Below are 18,278 nucleotides of genomic sequence, written 5' to 3'. Positions count from 1 at the left end.
GTCCTTACAAGGCACTTTGTGGAACTAGTAGCTAGTGATTAGCAGACTGTACCTCAGTCCCTACACTGATAAAGGACTGCTGCAGAATAGGGCAGCAGTAGTGCACCACAACCCTATATATTGTGGACCTATACCAGTCCTTATAAGGACCTTTGTGGAACTAGTAGCTAGTGATTAGCAGACTGTACCTCAGTCCCTACACTGATAAAGGACTGATGCAGAATAGGGCAGCAGTCAAGTATAATATTTTTTCTATATTTGGAAGAAAGTATATTATATGTGCACAACCCTATATACTATACTACACCTATGCCATACCAATCCTTAAAAGGACCTTTGTGGACCTAATAGTAATAGGTAATGATTAAACTGACTGTCCCTGCTACACATAGCGTCCTGTCCCTCCCTGCACTCACAAAAGACAGGCGGCTGCAATCACAAGCACAGCAGTGCACTGAACCTTATATACTGTACTACACCTATACCATACCAGTCCTTAAAAGGACCTTTGTGGACCTAATAGTAATAGCTAGTGATTAAACTGACTGTCCCTGCTACACACAGTATCCTGTTCCTCCCTGCACTGACAAAATACAGGCTGCTGCAATCACAAGCACAGCAGTGCACTGAACCCTATATACTGTACAACACCTATACCAGGCATGTCCAAAGTCCGGCCCGCGGGCCAATCGCGGCCCGCGGCCCGTTTTTGAGCGGCCCGCCTGGTAATCTAAATATATATATCTTTTGTGGCCCCCGACGATCTCCCAGCGCCGGGGCCACAAAAGATATATAGTCTGGCTGCATTGGAGATAGGAGGCTGTACGAGCGCTGTGCACACAGGAGTATTTCCTGTTTACACTGCAGCCTCTGTAATAGGAAGTCCCATCTCCGCCATTGGACGACTGTTCTGTCCATCAAAGGAGGCGGGACTTTCTCTTAAAGAGGCCGCTGTGAAAACAGGAGATTCTCCTGTTCTTTGGCGCTCGTCCAGACCCCTCCATGTCCCCTCCAAGGCTGCACTGATGGCAATGGTAAGTACATTCCTGGCTAATAGTGAGTGAAATCCTGGCAATGGTGGCTGCATTCCTGGCAATAGTAAGTGAAATCCTGGCAATGGTGGCTGCATTCCTGGCAATAGTATGTGAAATCCTGGCAATGGTGGCTGCATTCCTGGCAATAGTGAGTGAAATCCTGGCAATGGTGGGTGCATTCCTGGCAATAGTAAGTGAAATCCTGGCAATGGTGGCTGCATTTCTGGCAATAGTATGTGAAATCCTGGCAATGGTGGCTGCATTTCTGACAATAGTGAGTGAAATCCTGGCAATGGTGGGTGCATTCCTGGCAATAGTAAGTGAAATCCTGGCAATGGTGGCTGCATTTCTGGCAATAGTGAGTGAAATCCTGGCAATGGTGGGTGCATTCCTGGCAATAGTAAGTGAAATCCTGGCAATGGTGGCTGCATTCCTGGCAATAGTGAGTGAAATCCTGGCAATGGTGGGTGCATTCCTGGCAATAGTAAGTGAAATCCTGGCAATGGTGGCTGCATTTCTGGCAATAGTATGTGAAATCCTGGCTAATTGTGGCTGCATTCCTGGCAATAGTGAGTGAAATCCTGGCAATGGTGGCTGCATTCCTGGCTAATAGTGAGTGAAATCCTGGCAATGGTGGCTGCATTTCTGGCAATAGTATGTGAAATCCTGGCAATGGTGGCTGCATTCCTGGCAATAGTGAGTGAAATCCTGGCAATGGTGGGTGCATTCCTGGCAATAGTAAGTGAAATCCTGGCAATGGTGGCTGCATTCCTGGCAATAGTAGGTGAAATCCTGGCAATGGTGGCTGCATTTCTGGCAATAGTATGTGAAATCCTGGCAATGGTGGCTGCATTTCTGGCAATAGTGAGTGAAATCCTGGCAATGGTGGCTGCATTCCTGGCTAATAGTGAGTGAAATCCTGGCAATAGTGAGTGAAATCCTGGCAATGGTGGCTGCATTCCTGGCAATAGTGAGTGAAATCCTGGCTAATGGTGGCTGCATTCCTGGCTAATGGTGGCTGCATTCCTGGCTAATAGTGAGTGAAATCCTGGCAGTGGTGGCTGAAATCCTGGCTAATGGTGGCTAAAATCCTGGCTAATGGTGGCTGAAATCCTGGCTAATGGTGGCTGCATTCCTGGCTAATGGTGGGTGCATTTCTGGCTAATGGTGGGTGCATTTCTGGCTAATGGTGGGTGCATTCCTGGCTAATGGTGGGTGCATTCCTGGCAATGGTGGGTGCATTCCTGGCAATGGTGGGAGCGCAGATGGGCACTGACCCTTATTTTGCTTCAGAGTTTTTTATTTAAAATTTTAAGTTTTTTTTTCTGAAACTTCCCTCTTATTCGCCAATAAATACGGTATATCCAAATAACACGCCCGAGCTCATCTCTTCAACACACACAGCCACAAAGGCAAGAGAATTCTTGTTGGGCCATGTATTAGTGTTCGAACGAACACACTTAGACCGATTTTTAATGGTTCAAAGAATGTCAGGCAAAATGGTCGGCCCTCGTGCATGTTCACTTCATCAAATCTGGCCCTCTTTGAAAAAAGTTTGGACACCCCTGACCTATACCATACCAGTCCTTAAAAGGACGTTTGTGGACCTAATAGATAGCGATTTGTCTCACTGCAGTCTCTCCCTGCTCCACACAGCAACTTCTCCCTATAGTGACATACGAAAGAATGTAAAATGGGCGCCGGATAGGGGCTATTTATAAGTTAGGGGGAGTGTCCAATTGTCCATGTGCTGAAATGTCTCAATTGGCTGTCCTGTACCCCATGATGGATGTGAGATACTGGTACCATATGATAGCTCTCTAAATTTATCTACATCCTTCAGTTACATTCAAGTCTGTGGCAGAGACTTTATTCACAAGTGTTCTACATCCAAGTCTGTGGCAGAGACTTTCTTCACAAATGTTCTATGTCCAAGTCTGTGGCAGAGACTTTGTTCAAGTGTTCTATATGCAAGACTGTGGCAGAGGCTTCGCTTTATTCAAAAACTAGCTGTGAGAATCCAATTGTGAGCAGTAGTTCTCTGGATTTCTATTGTGAGAGACTATCTTTTGCAGTTCCAAGAGTACCTGAACTTCCTACCTAACCCTATACCCTTCATTGAGAGACTGTTCTGTCTACTTGTTGTCAAATATACTAAAAGTGGATCCAGTGTCAGTTTCTGCAGTTCTTTGAGTCACCTACCTCGGGGAAACCCCTAGACGTACACGAGATCAAGAAGGTAACGTTAAGCCCAATTAAACCAGCCGCTCCTTCGGGGGTCAGTGCTACATGTGTGTGTATATATATATATATATATATATATATATATATATATATATATATATATATATATATATATATATATATATATATATATACACACACACACATACACACACACACACACACACACACAATTTAGCTATATCTGACTGCAGGGCAGGCAGGTTATTAAATTAGCTGCAGTGTATATCCACTGAATCCAGTTTAGCTATACCTAACTGCAAGCCATTCCTGGTGTACTCTTTCTAATATACTTCTGGCAGACAGGTTATTCAGTTAGCTGCAATGTATTTAAAAAAAAAAAAGTATATAATATATATATATATATATATATATATATATATACATACACACACACACACACACACACACACATACAGACAGTCTCATATATATCTCCACTGTATCCAGTTTAGCTATATCTGACGGCAGGCTCTTCCTAGTGTACTTTTTCTAATATACTTCAGGCAGTTTACACAGTATTGTGCAGTTGCTACTATTCTGGTGGTGTACACAGTACACCCATAGTTATTACACTTCTGTTAGTGTACATTGTACCGTGCACCCCTAGTGCAGTTGCTACTACTTTTCTGGTGATGTACACAGTACACAATACATACAGTACACCCATAGTTATTACATTTATGTTGGTGTATACAGTACCATGCACCCCTAGTGCACTTTCTACTACTTTTCTGGTGGTGTACACTGTACATAATACAGTGTAGTGTGGTTTTGCTAAACAAAATTTACATCATGTCCAGGAAAGCCACCAAGGATGCTCACAGGCCACTAAAAGAGGGCAAGCAGGCTCTTTGTCCACAGTCGAAAGTGGTTGTGGACACAGTGCACCCCCAGCATGTGGCCATGGGGCACGCTTGTCCCTTTATCTGCAGCTGGCCGTGTTATTGAGCCACAACATGCAGAAGTCCCCCGAACTATTCGACCACAGTGTCGGGTACATGCTGCAGGAGGATGCGCAGCGTTTTGAAGGCTCCGATGATGGTACCCAGGTTGAGGAAAGGAGTAACGTGAGCCTAGAGAGAGGGGGTGCCCAAGAAGGTCAAGAAACTGGCATTCATGTTCCCCGAGCTGCACCATATTGCCAAGTTGGCTCCTGTGATGAGGAGGGAGGGGATGATGAGGTCACTGACTCTACTTGGGTGCCTGATAGATGAAAGAAGGAGGAGGAGGCACATCTCCAACGAGGCAGGATGCCCTCCAGGGGGCCGCTTTAGGGCAGCCACCCTATTGCATCACACCACAGAGCTAAGCAGGTGCAGGCGCTGCTGACTCCCCACATATTTTGACAAGTTTTTTGGTGTGGGCCTTTTTTGACACGTGTGCAGCAGATTGTACCGTTGCTGTTTGAAACATATGTGTGAAGCATATCAAGCATGGCCAAAACAGCAGCCACTTAGGCAGCAAGTGCTTGACCAGACATGTGACCGTACATCAAAGAACAAGGCGGACAGACCTCTCTTTGTTCCTCATCATCTGGGATCTCCAACCCCACTATACCTCCAGTCCTCTCAGAAACCTGCACTGAGAGGAATGATGGTATAGAAATAGGTGTCCCAAGTAATTGCGGCCAATCTGCTAGCGGTACACCAACATCGGATTTTAGCAGGCAAATTTCCCTACCCCAGTTGCTAAACTATCAAAAGAAATTCGGTCCCAGCCATCCACATGTTCAGCGTCTGAATGCACTACAACTGCTGCCTTTTCAGCTGGTAGACTCTGCCCTCTTTCGTGAATTTGTGGAATGTGCGGTACCTTAGTGGCAGGTTCCCAAATTCCATTTCTTTTCATGGAAGGCCATTCTGGGTCTCTACCAGCATGTGGAAGGCAATGTCTTAGCCACGTTGGACAGGGCATCAGCAGTAAGGTGCATATTACTGCTGACTTATGGTCCAGCAGGCATGGACAGGGATGTTACCTTTCTTTCACGGCACACTGGGTACCTCTGTTGGCAGCTGGGAAGGATGCAGGACAGGGTTCAGTATTGCTGGAGCTTGTTCCGCCACCGCACCTCCAAAATACTAGTGTTGATTCTGCCACAGCTCTCTCCTCCACCCCCTCCTCTTATTCTTCCTCTGCAGATTTCTCCTCTGAACAAGCAGTACTCCGTAGGCATTCAAAGGGCTACGCAAGCACTCAGACAAAAATATGTCATGCAGTGCTTGAGTTGGTCTGCTTAGGGGATAGGAGCCACACTGGGCCAGAGATTCTGTCAGCTCTGCAGGGAAAGGCTCAGAGGTGGTTGACACCATGCCAGCTTAAGCCAGGAATGGCTGTATGCGACAATGGCACCAACCTCCTCACCGCTCTCCCGACAGGGACACTTGACCCATGTTCCATATTTTGCTCACGTCCTGAATTTGGTGGTGCAGTGGTTCTTGAGCAGGTACCCGGGCTTACAGGATCTCCTGAGGCAGGCCAGGAAAGTAGTCATTTCTGCCGGTCATAATGCCAATGCTCGGCTGGCTGACATTCAAAGTGAATGCAACCTGCCCAAGAACCGCCTCATTTGTGACATGCCCACCAGGTGGAACTCAACATTGACAATGCTGCAGCGGCTGCACGTGCAGCAGAGGGCCATCAATGACCCTGTGTGAATATGGTACCAGGACAGGGTCAGGGGAGCTTGGCTTTTTTTTTTGCCATGCCAGTGGCTACTGATCAAGGATGCATGCACTGTCCTGTCACCATTTGAGGAGGCCACAAGGATGGTGAGCAGTGACAGTGCATGCATCAGTGATACTGTCCCTCTTGTCTTCCTGTTGGAGCACAGTCTTCGTGGAATAATGGACAGGGCACTTGAGGCAGAACAGCGGTAGGAAGAGGAGGAGGACATCCTTACCTCTCAAGGCCCCCTTTATCCAGATACTAGTATTCCTGCAGGTCCGCCGATCACACAGGAAGAAGAGGAGGAGGAGGATTGTGTCAGCAGGGAGGTGGAGGATAACACTCCGCATCAGCAAAAGTCTTCAAGGGATCGTTTGCAGTCCCCAGAAATCCATGGAGTTGTGTTCTGGTATCACCAACACCTAAGGCCCAATTTTCCACAGAGTGTATAGGGCAGGCCGTATAGTATATACAGACGGCCCCCTATTTTCAAACATCCGACTTACAAATGACTCTTACTTAGAAAGGGAGGGAGACAACAGGAAGCGAGAGGAAATCTAGCCCTAGGAAGGGAAATTCTCTCCTGTAAAAGTTAATATGGGAAAAAGGTGTCTCCACTGATGCTTGATCACCAATCCTTGTTTCCCGAATAACCCACATTTTTCAAAATGCAATTGTCATTGGGACAGAAAGTGAGGTGAAATTTTCTGAACAGGGACACAAAACAAATGTTACAGGGCCGATGACCCTTCCCTATGTTATCCAAAAAGCTTTGGAGAAATGTACCTGTTCTGAATTACAAACAGTTTCAACGAAAGAACAAACCGGTATACACACCACAGAAGCCAAGGTTGATGCCTTAGTCAAAGCTCCTGCCCCAACCAATGTCCAGCAGCTGCGATCATACCTTGGCTTGCTGAACTATTACCACAAATTTCTGCCAGATCTGGCACACACCTTGTTTCCGTTGAACAAGCTTTTGGAGAAACACTCCAGATGGGACTGGTCGGCTGCATGCCAACGCGCTTTTGAAGTCTCTAAGCGGAAGCTGTTGGCGTCACGCATGCTTGTTCACTATGACCTCCAGAAGCCTCTGACCTTGGCTTGTGATGCCTCACCCTATGGTCTGGGGGCTGTACTGTCTCACATCCTACCTGATGGGTCAGAAAAACCAGTGGCATTTGCCTCCAGGTCTTTGACAAAAGCAGAAAGCAATTACTCTCACATTGACAAAGAGGCTCTTGCGCTGATATGGGCAATTAAGAAGTTTCATCTTTACCTGTATGGTAGGGAATTCACCATACTGACAGACCATAAACCACTCCTTCAGATCTTTAGCCCTGACAAAGGCATCTCTCAGACTACTGCGGCCCGCCTCCAACGCTATGCCCTGTTCTTGGGAGCGTACAGTTATAAAATCCAGTATCGCGGTCATGATGCCAATGCTAATGCGGACGCAATGTCCCGACTGACAGGGAGGTCAATGGACTCCTCTCCACCGGTCAAGAGTTGTTGTTACACCAGCCTGTCCTTCTTGTCTTCTGGGGAGATAGCAGCCCATACAGCCAAGGATACCTTTCTGAAAACAATACTCTCCTGGGTACGGTCCGGTTGGCCTGCAACCGTCACACAGGATTATGAACCTTATTTCCGTAGGCGTATGGAATTAACTGTGGCTGGTAACTGTGTTTTATGGGGAGACCGAGTGATCATTCCACAGACCCTCCGGAGACACATTCTGGACTTGCTACATACTGGTCATCCCGGGGGCACACGTATGAAACAAAAGGCCCGAGGCTATGTGTGGTGGCCAAACTTAGACTCGGATATCACAACATATGTGAATGCTTGTGCTGGATGTGCACAAACTGCAAGAGACCCTCCTCGAGGGTGCGTCCAGCCCTGGACTTGGCCCACGGTTCCTTGGTTTCGACTACACTTGGACTTTGCAGGTCCGATCAGAGGACACACCTTCTTGATCATAGTGGACGCCCATTCAAAGTGGCCTGAGGTAATTCCTGTTACTCAGCCAACAACTAAGGCAACAGTTTCCATACTGTTACATCTCGCTGCTACATTTGGATACCCCAGAGAAATCGTCACAGACAATGGTGCACAATTCACCAGTCAGGAGTTTCAGCGTTTCTTGACTGCCCACAACATCAAGCACAAGTTGACCGCACCTTACCACCCAGCTATAAATGGTCAAGCAGAGCGGTTTGTGCAGACTTTTAAACGCTATTTCAAAGCTACAGTGGCTACAAGTAAACAGCAGTCCCTGTCACCCCAGCAGCTGGACTCCTTCCTTTCTGCTTACAGAAACACACCGCATGCAACCACCGGGAAAACTCCAGCAGAACTCCTTCTGGGTCGGCAGCCATGGACTGTTTTGGACATGCTCCGCCCACAAACAGTCCAGGAACATGTACTGCAGTCCCAAGACAAGATGGTCAAACACCATGAGATCCCCCGATTCACAGCCCAACAAAAGGTATGGGCCCGATCTTATGGGGCTTCCAACACCCGTTGGCTTCCTGCTGTCATTGCAGAGACTTTGGGACCCAAGATGTATAGGGTCTGCCTGGAAGATGGTTCCATTTGCAGAAGGCATGCGGACCAACTGCGCCCTCGTTTTCAACTGCATGAATCCCTGACGCCGGCTGAACCACCAGTGTTGCAAGGAACTACTCCCAGCGAATCAGGATGCATGGGAACTGATGATTGGGGGGACTCTGATCTTTTGAACTCCGCTCCAACAGAGCCCTCCAGCCCTGGTCCGGAGGTTGGTTCACCCACTGAGCTGGGGGATCCCTTCTTGGCACCGCCAGTGCCCATTCCAGTCGACCCTGTTCCCTCCGATCCCGAGTCGATGGGTGCCCGCCCTCAACGACACTGTCGCCCTCCTGACCGGTTTCAGCTTCAAGACCGATTACGAGACTTTCGACGGGGCCACCGAAAGTGATCCAATGACATTGTATCCCCGCAACTGTCCCTGGAATCTTGCTCTCACATTTGGATGCAGGAAAAGTCCTGTACATCTCCTGTGTTTGGAGGACTGTTATTGGACGGTTATTAGTTAATGTTTTGTGCCTTTTCTCGTTATGTTTTTTTTTTTTTTTTTTGTTTTGTTTTTTTTAGGGATGGATGGAAGGTGTTATACCTGAAGGGTTCCACTTGTACTGTCACTTTAAGGCTGGCTCCACCCAGGAGTGATGCCAAGGGTCAAGGGGTGTAGTAGCCATCTTGGACACATGTAAGAGCCTAATAAGATGTACTGTCCTGAGATGCATGTTGCAGTGTACACTGAGTACTGGAAATAAACTTCCATTGTTCCAGACCAGAGTCTTGTGTCTCTCACAACACAGAGGATATAACACCTACAGTCCCTGTCTTGTTTGTAAACCAGGGACCGCTTGTATACTGTTGCTGTTCAGAGTATATAGGGCCTGGGGGCCCCATTCTTTTTTTTTTTTTTTTGGATGCAGGGTTCCCCTTAATATCCATATCAGACCCAAATGGGCTGGGGGGGCAACATTACATTACAGCCGCAAGCAGTTTTAAATGACTTTTATTCCTTTCATTTTGTGGAGGGAGTGTTCTAAACACAGGACAAATGTGCCACTTTACAGGCATACTATAGTCACCCCCCCCTCCCCCCCCGGGCACGATATTTAAAGGAATATTTCACTTTTATTGTTTGACTTTAAGCATTATTAAAATCACTGCTCCTGAAAAAACAGGCATTTTAAAACATTTTTTTGCATTGATACATGTCCCCCGTGGCAGGACCCAGGTCCCCAAACACTTTTTATGACAATAATTTGCATATTAGCCTTTAAAATTAGCACTTTAGATTTTTCACATTCGAGTCCCATAGACTTTAACGGTGTTCGCACAATTTTTTTACCTGTTCGCATGTTCTGCCACGAATTGAACCGGGGGGTGTTCGGTTCATCCCTACATACAACCTGGCCTGTTAGTGGGCCCTGAGGACAGGATTGATGACCACTGACCTTGAGAACCTGTTTCAACTGGTCTTTTAGGGATTAACAAATGCCTAATGCTGCATCTGCAGGCCGAGTTACTGCACCTGCCAAGGAAAAAGGAGGTTTTCAACAAGAATTCCAATCTTTTAACCATTGGATATTTTAGTCACACTGGATATAAGCAGCATCAACTGCTGTTATACTCCATTGTTGGTGAATTTTTCCTCCATGGGATAAAGTGCTGAAAACTTTTTAGGAGGGAGATAATGCCTATCTGGGTGATCCCACTCAGCATATATAAGTTGCTCCAGCAATGGATGGACAGAAAAGGCATGCAGAGCCTGAGGGGGTTTTAGAGAACCCAAAGAAGAAACGGGCCTTTCAGCTGACTCAGTTAAGGGCAGTTTGAACACAGAATGGAAGATTTCTGTAAGGGATTGCACCAGCAATTTCTCAGATTTGCGAGGCTGAAAAGGGTTCTTCTACAGCCGATTCCTCAGAAGAAAAATCATCAGTCTGTCCCTCTTCCTGGTCCCCTGAGGGTGAATCATCCTCCTCTGCCCACTGCTCCCTTGTTAGAGGGCCCGGGGCTGGGGGAGGGTGATCTATCGCATTTTCTCCCACTCTGGGAAGAAGATTGGATTAAAGCAGCTAACCTTTCTTCTAACGCCACCAAGGCTGAGGACAAAGAGGACAAAACATCTTCAGTAACATATACAGTTGCAATAAAAAAATGTGATCCGATCTTCATCTAAGTCACAAAAATAGACAATCACAGTCTGCTTAAACTAATAACACACAAAGAATTAAATGCTACCATGTTTTTATTGAACATACCATGTAAACATTCACAGTGCAAGTGGGAAAAGTATGTGAACCCCTACACTAATGAGATCTCCAAGAGCTAATTGGAGTGAGGTGTCAGCCAACTCGAGTCCAATCAATCAAAGGGGCTGTCCATAGCACAGGACCTTTCACAGCATGTTAGCAGAATGAGGGGGAGAGTGAGCAGGGAGACTGAGGGTGCCTGGGCCCCGCTCCAGTATTTATCTCCAGTGCTGGACATTATACCATCGCCAGGCAACACAAGGTCTAGTGTCTGGTTGCCTTGAGAACCAGCCCTGCTCCCTCTGCTTTGGCCACACACAGGGAGCGCATCTTTTGTCTTCAGTGGGACTGTACCATGCCCACCAAGACAAGGGAGAGTGGCGCGTGGCGACAACCATGTAGTGAATCCACATGCAGGCTCAGATTGCTGGGGAGGAGGTGGTGAAGCCTTCAGTAGGAGGCAGCTCCCTGGCGCCCACACACAGACCACATAATCTCAGTGCCAGTGATCTGCCTCCCACTGAGGTCTTCACCACCAGGGAATGCAATGGTGGAGGGCTTCAAAATGTGGGGAATGGAGGACAGGTGGGGAGTTATGGGGAGCCAGGTGGGTGACTGTGGCACCTTTTAAAACTGAAAGTAAGTTTTTACACATTTTACCAGATTACCCCCGAAAACCCTCACTCTACATGAATGAGAATCCCAATGCGTATTGCCTTCTTTATAATACTCTCTGGAGCTATCTGACGTGCCTATGGTGGTCTGAATACCAATTCTGGGGACTGAGAAGTATATGTGGCGACTATGGTTTATCACAACATGCCCTGTATGATCCTAGGAGATCCGAGGGTTGCATTGTCTGGTGAGAGTCCATCTGCATGCGAGTCCTACACAGTAGTGTGTGATTGATGGGGAGAATCGGTGGCCCATCCGGCTAATTTTATGGATATTTGGGATATTGCATTTATGTAAGCATAATTCTATACTTACCATTTTTATTGCTTAAAATACTACCCTATGAAATTCGGTTCTTTTTTTTTTATAATCCTTCTTGGAATAAATGAAAGCAGAGAGGACTATATGACTTCTATATCTGGATGAAGGAGGGATACACCTGGAGGCCAATGTTCTGTAGGACATCGTGCTTGATATGACCCATTCATTGATAACGGTCTGATCATTTGCTGACAGTTCAATTTATATTTGAGTATATTTCACGGAGGGGTTGGCGAGTGATTGGAAGAGATATTTGCACTGGGACAATGGATGATTTGGAGTGCACCATTTTGTGGACACTCATGCCGCGTACACACGATCGGAATTCCGGACAGAAAAAGACAGATGAGAGCTTTTCATCGGAAAATGCGACCGTGTGTACGCTCCATCGGAATTTAGCTGTCCGAATTTCCGCCAGCCAAAAATTGATAGCATGTTCTCAATTTTCCAGACAGAAAAACTTTCTATCGGTAATTCCGATCATGTGTATGCAATTCTGACACGCCAAAAATCACACATGCTCAGATTCAACTACGAGACGGAAGCTATTGGCTACTGGCTATTGAACTTCCTTTTTCTAATCCCGTCGTACGTGTTGTACGTCACTGCGTTATAAATGATCGGAATTTGATGTGACCGTGTGTAGGCAAGACAGCTTGAGCGGAATTCCGTCGGGAAAACCATCAGAGCTTTTTCCAACGAGAATTCCGATCGTGTGTACGCCGCATCAGACAATTTGTTGGAGGATATATGACAGATAATAGAGATTATTATTTGATTATTTATCGTTGGAGGTTTATAGCGCTGGGAATATAGATTTCTGTTTTATCTTAATTGTCTGGGGGGAGAAGTTGATCCAGCTGCTGGAGGTTAGTTATGTTAATAAGGAATTGAGCATGAATATATAAATTCATAATGGCCCGATTAATGCGTGTAACATTTGTCTAAAAATTATTTTAAAAAAATTACCTTTAAATGCTTAAAAAATCTTACATCACAAAATGTACTCAGCCAATGAAAGGTAATGACTCCATTTTTATTTTTCTACTGCTATCAATGGCCAACACAGTACAACACTTCATCCATGTCTTTGGTGACCTCTGATCTCCTTATCAACTGTTTCTTACATGATGGAGATCGGCCTTGGAGTATATCTGAGGTGTATATCAGGGTGTGCTTCTTCCCCACATGAGAGCTGTGATGTCCAGCAACATTCATATAGAAGACATTTCCCACACTCAAGGCACTAATACACCTCGAGGGTTGTGTGGGATCCCTGATGTACAGGAAGACAGGACTTCAGTGAGGAACAATTCCCTCACTCAGGACAGGAAAGTGGCTTCTCCTCCGTGTGAGATCTCTGATGTTTGTTAAGATTGGATTTCACTGAAAAACATTTCCCACACTCAGGACAGGAATGCGGCTTCTCCCCTGTGTGAGATCTCTGATGTGCAGCAAGGACTGATTTATAAGCAAAACATTTCCCACACGTAAGACAGGAATACGGCTTCTCCCCTGTGTGAGATCTCTGATGTACGTAAAGATAGGCCTGCGATGAAAAACTTTTCCCGCACTCAGAACATGAATATGGTTTTTCCCCTGTGTGAGTTCGCTGATGCGTGCAAAGACTGGACTTCTCTGAAAAACCTTTTCCGCACTCAGAACAGTAATACAGCTTCTCCCCCGTGTGACATCGTATATGCACACGAAGTTTGGATTGAGAAAGAAAACATTTCCCACACTCAGGACAGGAATGTGGCTTTTCACCAATGTGAACTTTCATATGTGTTAAAAGATGGGAATTGTCTGAAAAAGATTTCCCACACTCAGGACAGGAATATGGCTTCTCCCCTGTGTGAGTTCTCTGATGTCTGCAAAGATCATACTTTGCTGAAAAAGATTTCCCACACTCAGAACAGGGATATGTTTTTTTTCCCATACAGGAATACCGTTTCTCCACCGTATGAGATCTTTTATGCACATCAAGATTGGATTTAAAGTGGAAACCCTTCCCACACTCAGTACATGAAAACTTCTTATCTGTTGGTAGGACGGCCCCGTCCCTCACAGTCTGAGCTTCCTCAGGATAAGAGGAATACGACGGTCTGGCACCATCCCTCACAGTCTGAGGTTCCTCAGGATAAGAGGAATAGGATGGTCCGGCACCGTCCCGCACAGTCTGAGGTTCCTCAGGATAAGAGGAATACGATGGTCCATCTACACTGTGTGGTGCCGGATGGACATTTGAGGTAGTCGGGTTTTCTCCTGGACTATACTGTGTGATGTCCTCATCTTCTACTTTACAGTCTGGAGACAAAGTGAGACAATCCTCTGAGGTTTTCCTCATCTCCCGTCCATCTACTAAAATAGAAATACAAAGATTATTACTAGACATGAGCTGATTGGTTCCCCTAAACCAGGACTCCGCCCACATCAGGCAGCTTTGTCTCTGAGGATCTTACAATTCCCCCCTCAAGGTAACTAGTAAATGGGTCCTCTGATCTCCTACCAGATCATTTCTTTATTCATGGACCTTAGTCAGAGAGTGAGGAAACAACGAGAACTGTCTTTTATAGGAGTGACAGTGATGAGGGGATTATAGGACGAGTGTCCCCTCCCCCTCGATCACTCATTGTCATCTTCCCAACACAAGAAGTCCTGTACTTCCTTATTTAGTCCATGATTTAGTCATGAATAACAGCGGGGCTGAGCCCCACCAGAGGTCAGAGAGTGAGGATGAGGGGAGAACAACCAAGATGAAGACTGGACTGATACCTAAAGTGTTACTAAAGTCAAAACCTTTTTTTTTTTTTTTATTAAAATCTGATTGATAGCAGCGAGAGCCAATGACTCCTGCTTCTGCTTGAATGCTGTGTGAAGGGGAAGTAAAGGGAGAAAAGTTGCAGCCCTGCACAGCGCTGATCTATTCTCCCCTCTCTTCCCCTTCATACAGGGAGGGGAGGGGCACAGGGACATTTTTTACCTTAATGCAAACAAATCATTAAGGTAGAAAAGAATTTTTAGGTTTAGTAACACTTTCAGACCACCATCATTGGGTTATCGACTCCTCCCTCATTATAACTTTCTGTTTAAGGTTCCTAAGTTTAAGGATGTTATCACATTATTATCAACATATAAAAGTCTGTGCTCCAATCAAATCATCAGATATAAAATGTCCAGCTGGTAGAAGATAGGTGCAAAATAAGTCCAATGTAGTGTATTATAAAAGATACAACAGTTAGGGCTATATATTATCAGAATGATGTAATCTACAACATAGAGTATATATTGCAGGGGTCAGGAGTATGTAATGTACAATATAAATTATACAGTGTAAGGGTCAGGACTCATAATATTGGTATTCAGTAATCAGTGGAAGATGAAATGTTTACATGAGACAAGTTGCAGAGGTCCCACACCGCTGCCTCCTATCTCCTGAGACTGCACTCAGTGACTTGGGTCTGAGACTATACAGACATATCCCTCCACCCGACACAGACAACAGAGCAAGTAATCCTGGGAGAATTGTTCTGTTAAGCCCCATACACACCATCAGATTTTCTGCAGAGTTTTTCCTTCAGATTTACCAAAACCATATAATATGAGGTCAAACTTTAGGAGTTTCAATTTGTATGCAATCAGGCAGACCCTTGCACTATATGGTTTTGGTAAATCTGAAGGCAAAAATCAGCAGAAAACCTGATAGTGTGTGTAGCGGCGGGCTCCTGAAGAGCACGCACTATGCGTTTTTCAAAGTTAAAACTTTACCCAAGCTACAGTTTGGTTTGGGTCTATTTGACTAAATTTGACTTCTGTGTCAGCCTGACTGAGCTATGAGATGTTCAGCCTGGCCACAGGGGGGCACTGTCTCTTGTGGCAGGCGTGGAAATATGGTCTGGTCAGGTGCTTAAGTTACTCTTTTTCTGAGCCGGGTCAGTGGGAGTGACCCTCTCGCTGTGCCCTCTGGGAGAGGGTATTTAAGATATGGACGTCACGTGGTTCGGGGTTCCGATCCAGTATGATGTGCTGACTACTTGGTCCTGGTCCTCCTGACCAGCCCCCAGGAAGGCAATGGCCTGGGGTGCGGATCCACCCGACTTTGATGCCTTGGGGCTGGCTAGCCCAAGGCAGGTAAACTAAAGGAGGATTCCGAGGGGGTTGGGTGCCGTCTCCGGTTCGGGAGAGACCCAGAGTACTTCAAGCATTCCAGGGGAGGACTCTTTAGAAGAATATCACGTGTGAGTTTGGTTTTCTTAACAAGAGCCTGGAAGGGCTGAAGGAACCAAGAGAATCTGGTCTTGTGGATATCGCCAAGCAGGCTGAAAGATCCAGGTATCCTACAAGTGTTCTACAGCTTAGTTTCCCTACGTGTTCTGCAACAACGTCTGTGACAAAGACTTTGTTCCTGAGTAAGCACCTTGTTGGCTGCTAGTCCTTGTGAGAGAAGGACTGTCCAACCTGAGTGATCATCCAGCTGCGAATGGCTATTCTCTGGATGCAGTCAAAGAAAGCAAGTTCTGTAACGTTCATAGACTTTGACATTGAGAGGACCTGAACTTTCCTTCCCAATCCTCTGATCCCAAGTTGGAAGACTGTTCAATGGCTCGAGTTTTTGCAAATAAAATCCATTCAATTGGATCTATTGTCAGTCTCAAGTTACTGGATCATCTACCACGGGACATCCACTAGACGTGTCACAAGGAGAACGGAAGGTAACTGTAAGCCCAAAAATGACCAGCAGCTCCTTCGGGGGTTAGTGCTACATTTGTATGGGGCTTCAGAGATCTTACTAGACCCGGGTATGAGGCAGAAGATCCAAAAACATGTCCCAGGTCAATGCCTATGCTGAAAATGAACATTTTGCCGCCAGCTGAACCCCAGAATCTCCATAAATCCAGTCTAGAGACATAAATTGTGTCTGCAGCACAGAGAAGGAAGATTATCCGAGAGAAATACAGGATGGGGACACAGCTCAGGAATAGGGATGAGCCTAACACCCCCCAGTTCGGTTCGCACCAGATTTGCGCGAACTTTAGAACCCCATTAAAGTCTATGGGACTCAAACGTTCAAAATCAAAAAGTGCTAATTTTAAAGGCTAATGTGCACATTATTGTCCTAAAAAGGGTTTGGGGACCCAGCTCCTGCCTCAGGGGACATGTATCAATGCAAAAAAAAAAGTTATAAAATGGCCGTTCTTTCGGGAGCACTGATTTTAACCACTTAAGGACCGCTCCTCTTTTTCAGACTCAGTGTTTACATGTTTAAAACTTTTTTTTTTTGCTAGAAAAATTACTTAGAACCCCCAAACATTATATATTGTTTTTTTTCTAACACCCTAGAGAATAAAATAGTGGTCATTGCAATACTTTTTTTCACACCATAGTTGTGCAGCGGTCTTACAAGCGCACTTTTTTTGGGAAAAATTTATTTATTTTTAATAAAAAAAATAATACAACAGTAAAAATTAGCCAAATTATTTTTATATTGTGAAAGATAATGTTATGCCGAGTAAATTGATACCCAACATGTCACGCTTCAAAATTGTACCTGCTTGTGGAATGGTGACAAACTTTTACCCTCAAAAATCTCCATAAGCGACATTTAAAAAATTCTACAGGTTGCATGTTTTGCGTTACAGAGGAAGTCTATGGCTAGAATTATTGCTCTCGCTCTACCAATTGCGGCTATACCTCACATGTGTGGTTTGACTACCGTTTTCATATGTGGGCGCTACTGAGGTATGCGTTTACTTCTGTGCGCGAGCTCATCGGGACGGGGTGTTTAAAAAAAAAAATTCTTATTTATTTTACTATTTTGATTTTATTTATTTTTACACGGTTTTAAAAAAAAGTGGATCACTTTTATTCCTATTACAAGGAATGTAAACATCCCTTGTAATAGAAAAATGCACGACAGGTCCTCTTAAATATGAGATCTGGGGTCAAAAAGTCCTCAGATCTCATATTTGGACTTAAATGCAATAAAAAAATTTAATTTGAAAAAATTACTTTGAAAAAATGTTCCTTTAAGAGGTATGGGCTGAAGTGATGTTTTGACGTCGCTTCCACCCTCCTATGGTATAGAGATGAGTGGGGGCCATCTTAGCCTTACTCATCTCCATACCCAGCATAGGAAAGGATCTCCTCTGCCACTACTGACGGCTCCAGTAAGCAGCGGAGGGCGCAGGGATTGGCGACACCTCTCCCGCTGCCAATAACGGTGATATCACGGCGAACCCGCCACGGAGAACACCATTATCGTACACACAACTGGCGCCTGAAAAGATGGATATCTCAGTTGTGGCAGCAGCTGCTGCCGTTACCAAGATATCCCTCTTCAAAAAATGGACGTACATCGCCGTGCGCCGGTCGTAAAGTGGTTAATGATGCTGAAAGTGAAATAAAAAAGTGAAATATCCCTTTATATATCATGCCTGGGGGTGTCTATAGTATGCCGGTGAAGTGGCACGTGCTTCCCGTGTTTAGAACATCCCCTGCACAAAATGACATTTCTAAAGGAAAA

The 18,278-nt window shown here is 45.5% G+C and overlaps 2 protein-coding genes across 2 annotated transcripts in view; one reads left to right on the top strand and one right to left on the bottom strand.

Moving 5' to 3' along the window:
- The window catches only part of LOC143989634 (uncharacterized), a 566,499-nt gene that overhangs the window by 420,713 nt on the left and 127,508 nt on the right, over positions 1-18,278 (top strand). The window lies entirely within an intron of this gene.
- The window catches only part of LOC143989575 (uncharacterized), a 97,867-nt gene that overhangs the window by 54,756 nt on the left and 24,833 nt on the right, over positions 1-18,278 (bottom strand). Inside the window, exons 8-9 of the mRNA XM_077489765.1 lie at positions 13,253-14,116; positions 4,477-4,484 (exon numbers count right to left, since the gene is read on the bottom strand). Coding sequence (XP_077345891.1) covers positions 4,477-4,484; positions 13,253-14,116 — 872 coding nt within the window. The remainder of the gene's footprint in view (positions 1-4,476; positions 4,485-13,252; positions 14,117-18,278) is intronic.

The sequence above is a fragment of the Lithobates pipiens genome, unplaced genomic scaffold (assembly GCF_037356315.1).
Source record: "Lithobates pipiens isolate NorthernLeopardFrog02 unplaced genomic scaffold, aLitPip1_a1.2 Scaffold_18, whole genome shotgun sequence".
Taxonomy (NCBI): Eukaryota; Metazoa; Chordata; class Amphibia; order Anura; family Ranidae; genus Lithobates; species Lithobates pipiens.
Note: the sequence above shows the minus strand (reverse complement) of the source record. Positions and strands in the feature narration are given on the sequence as shown.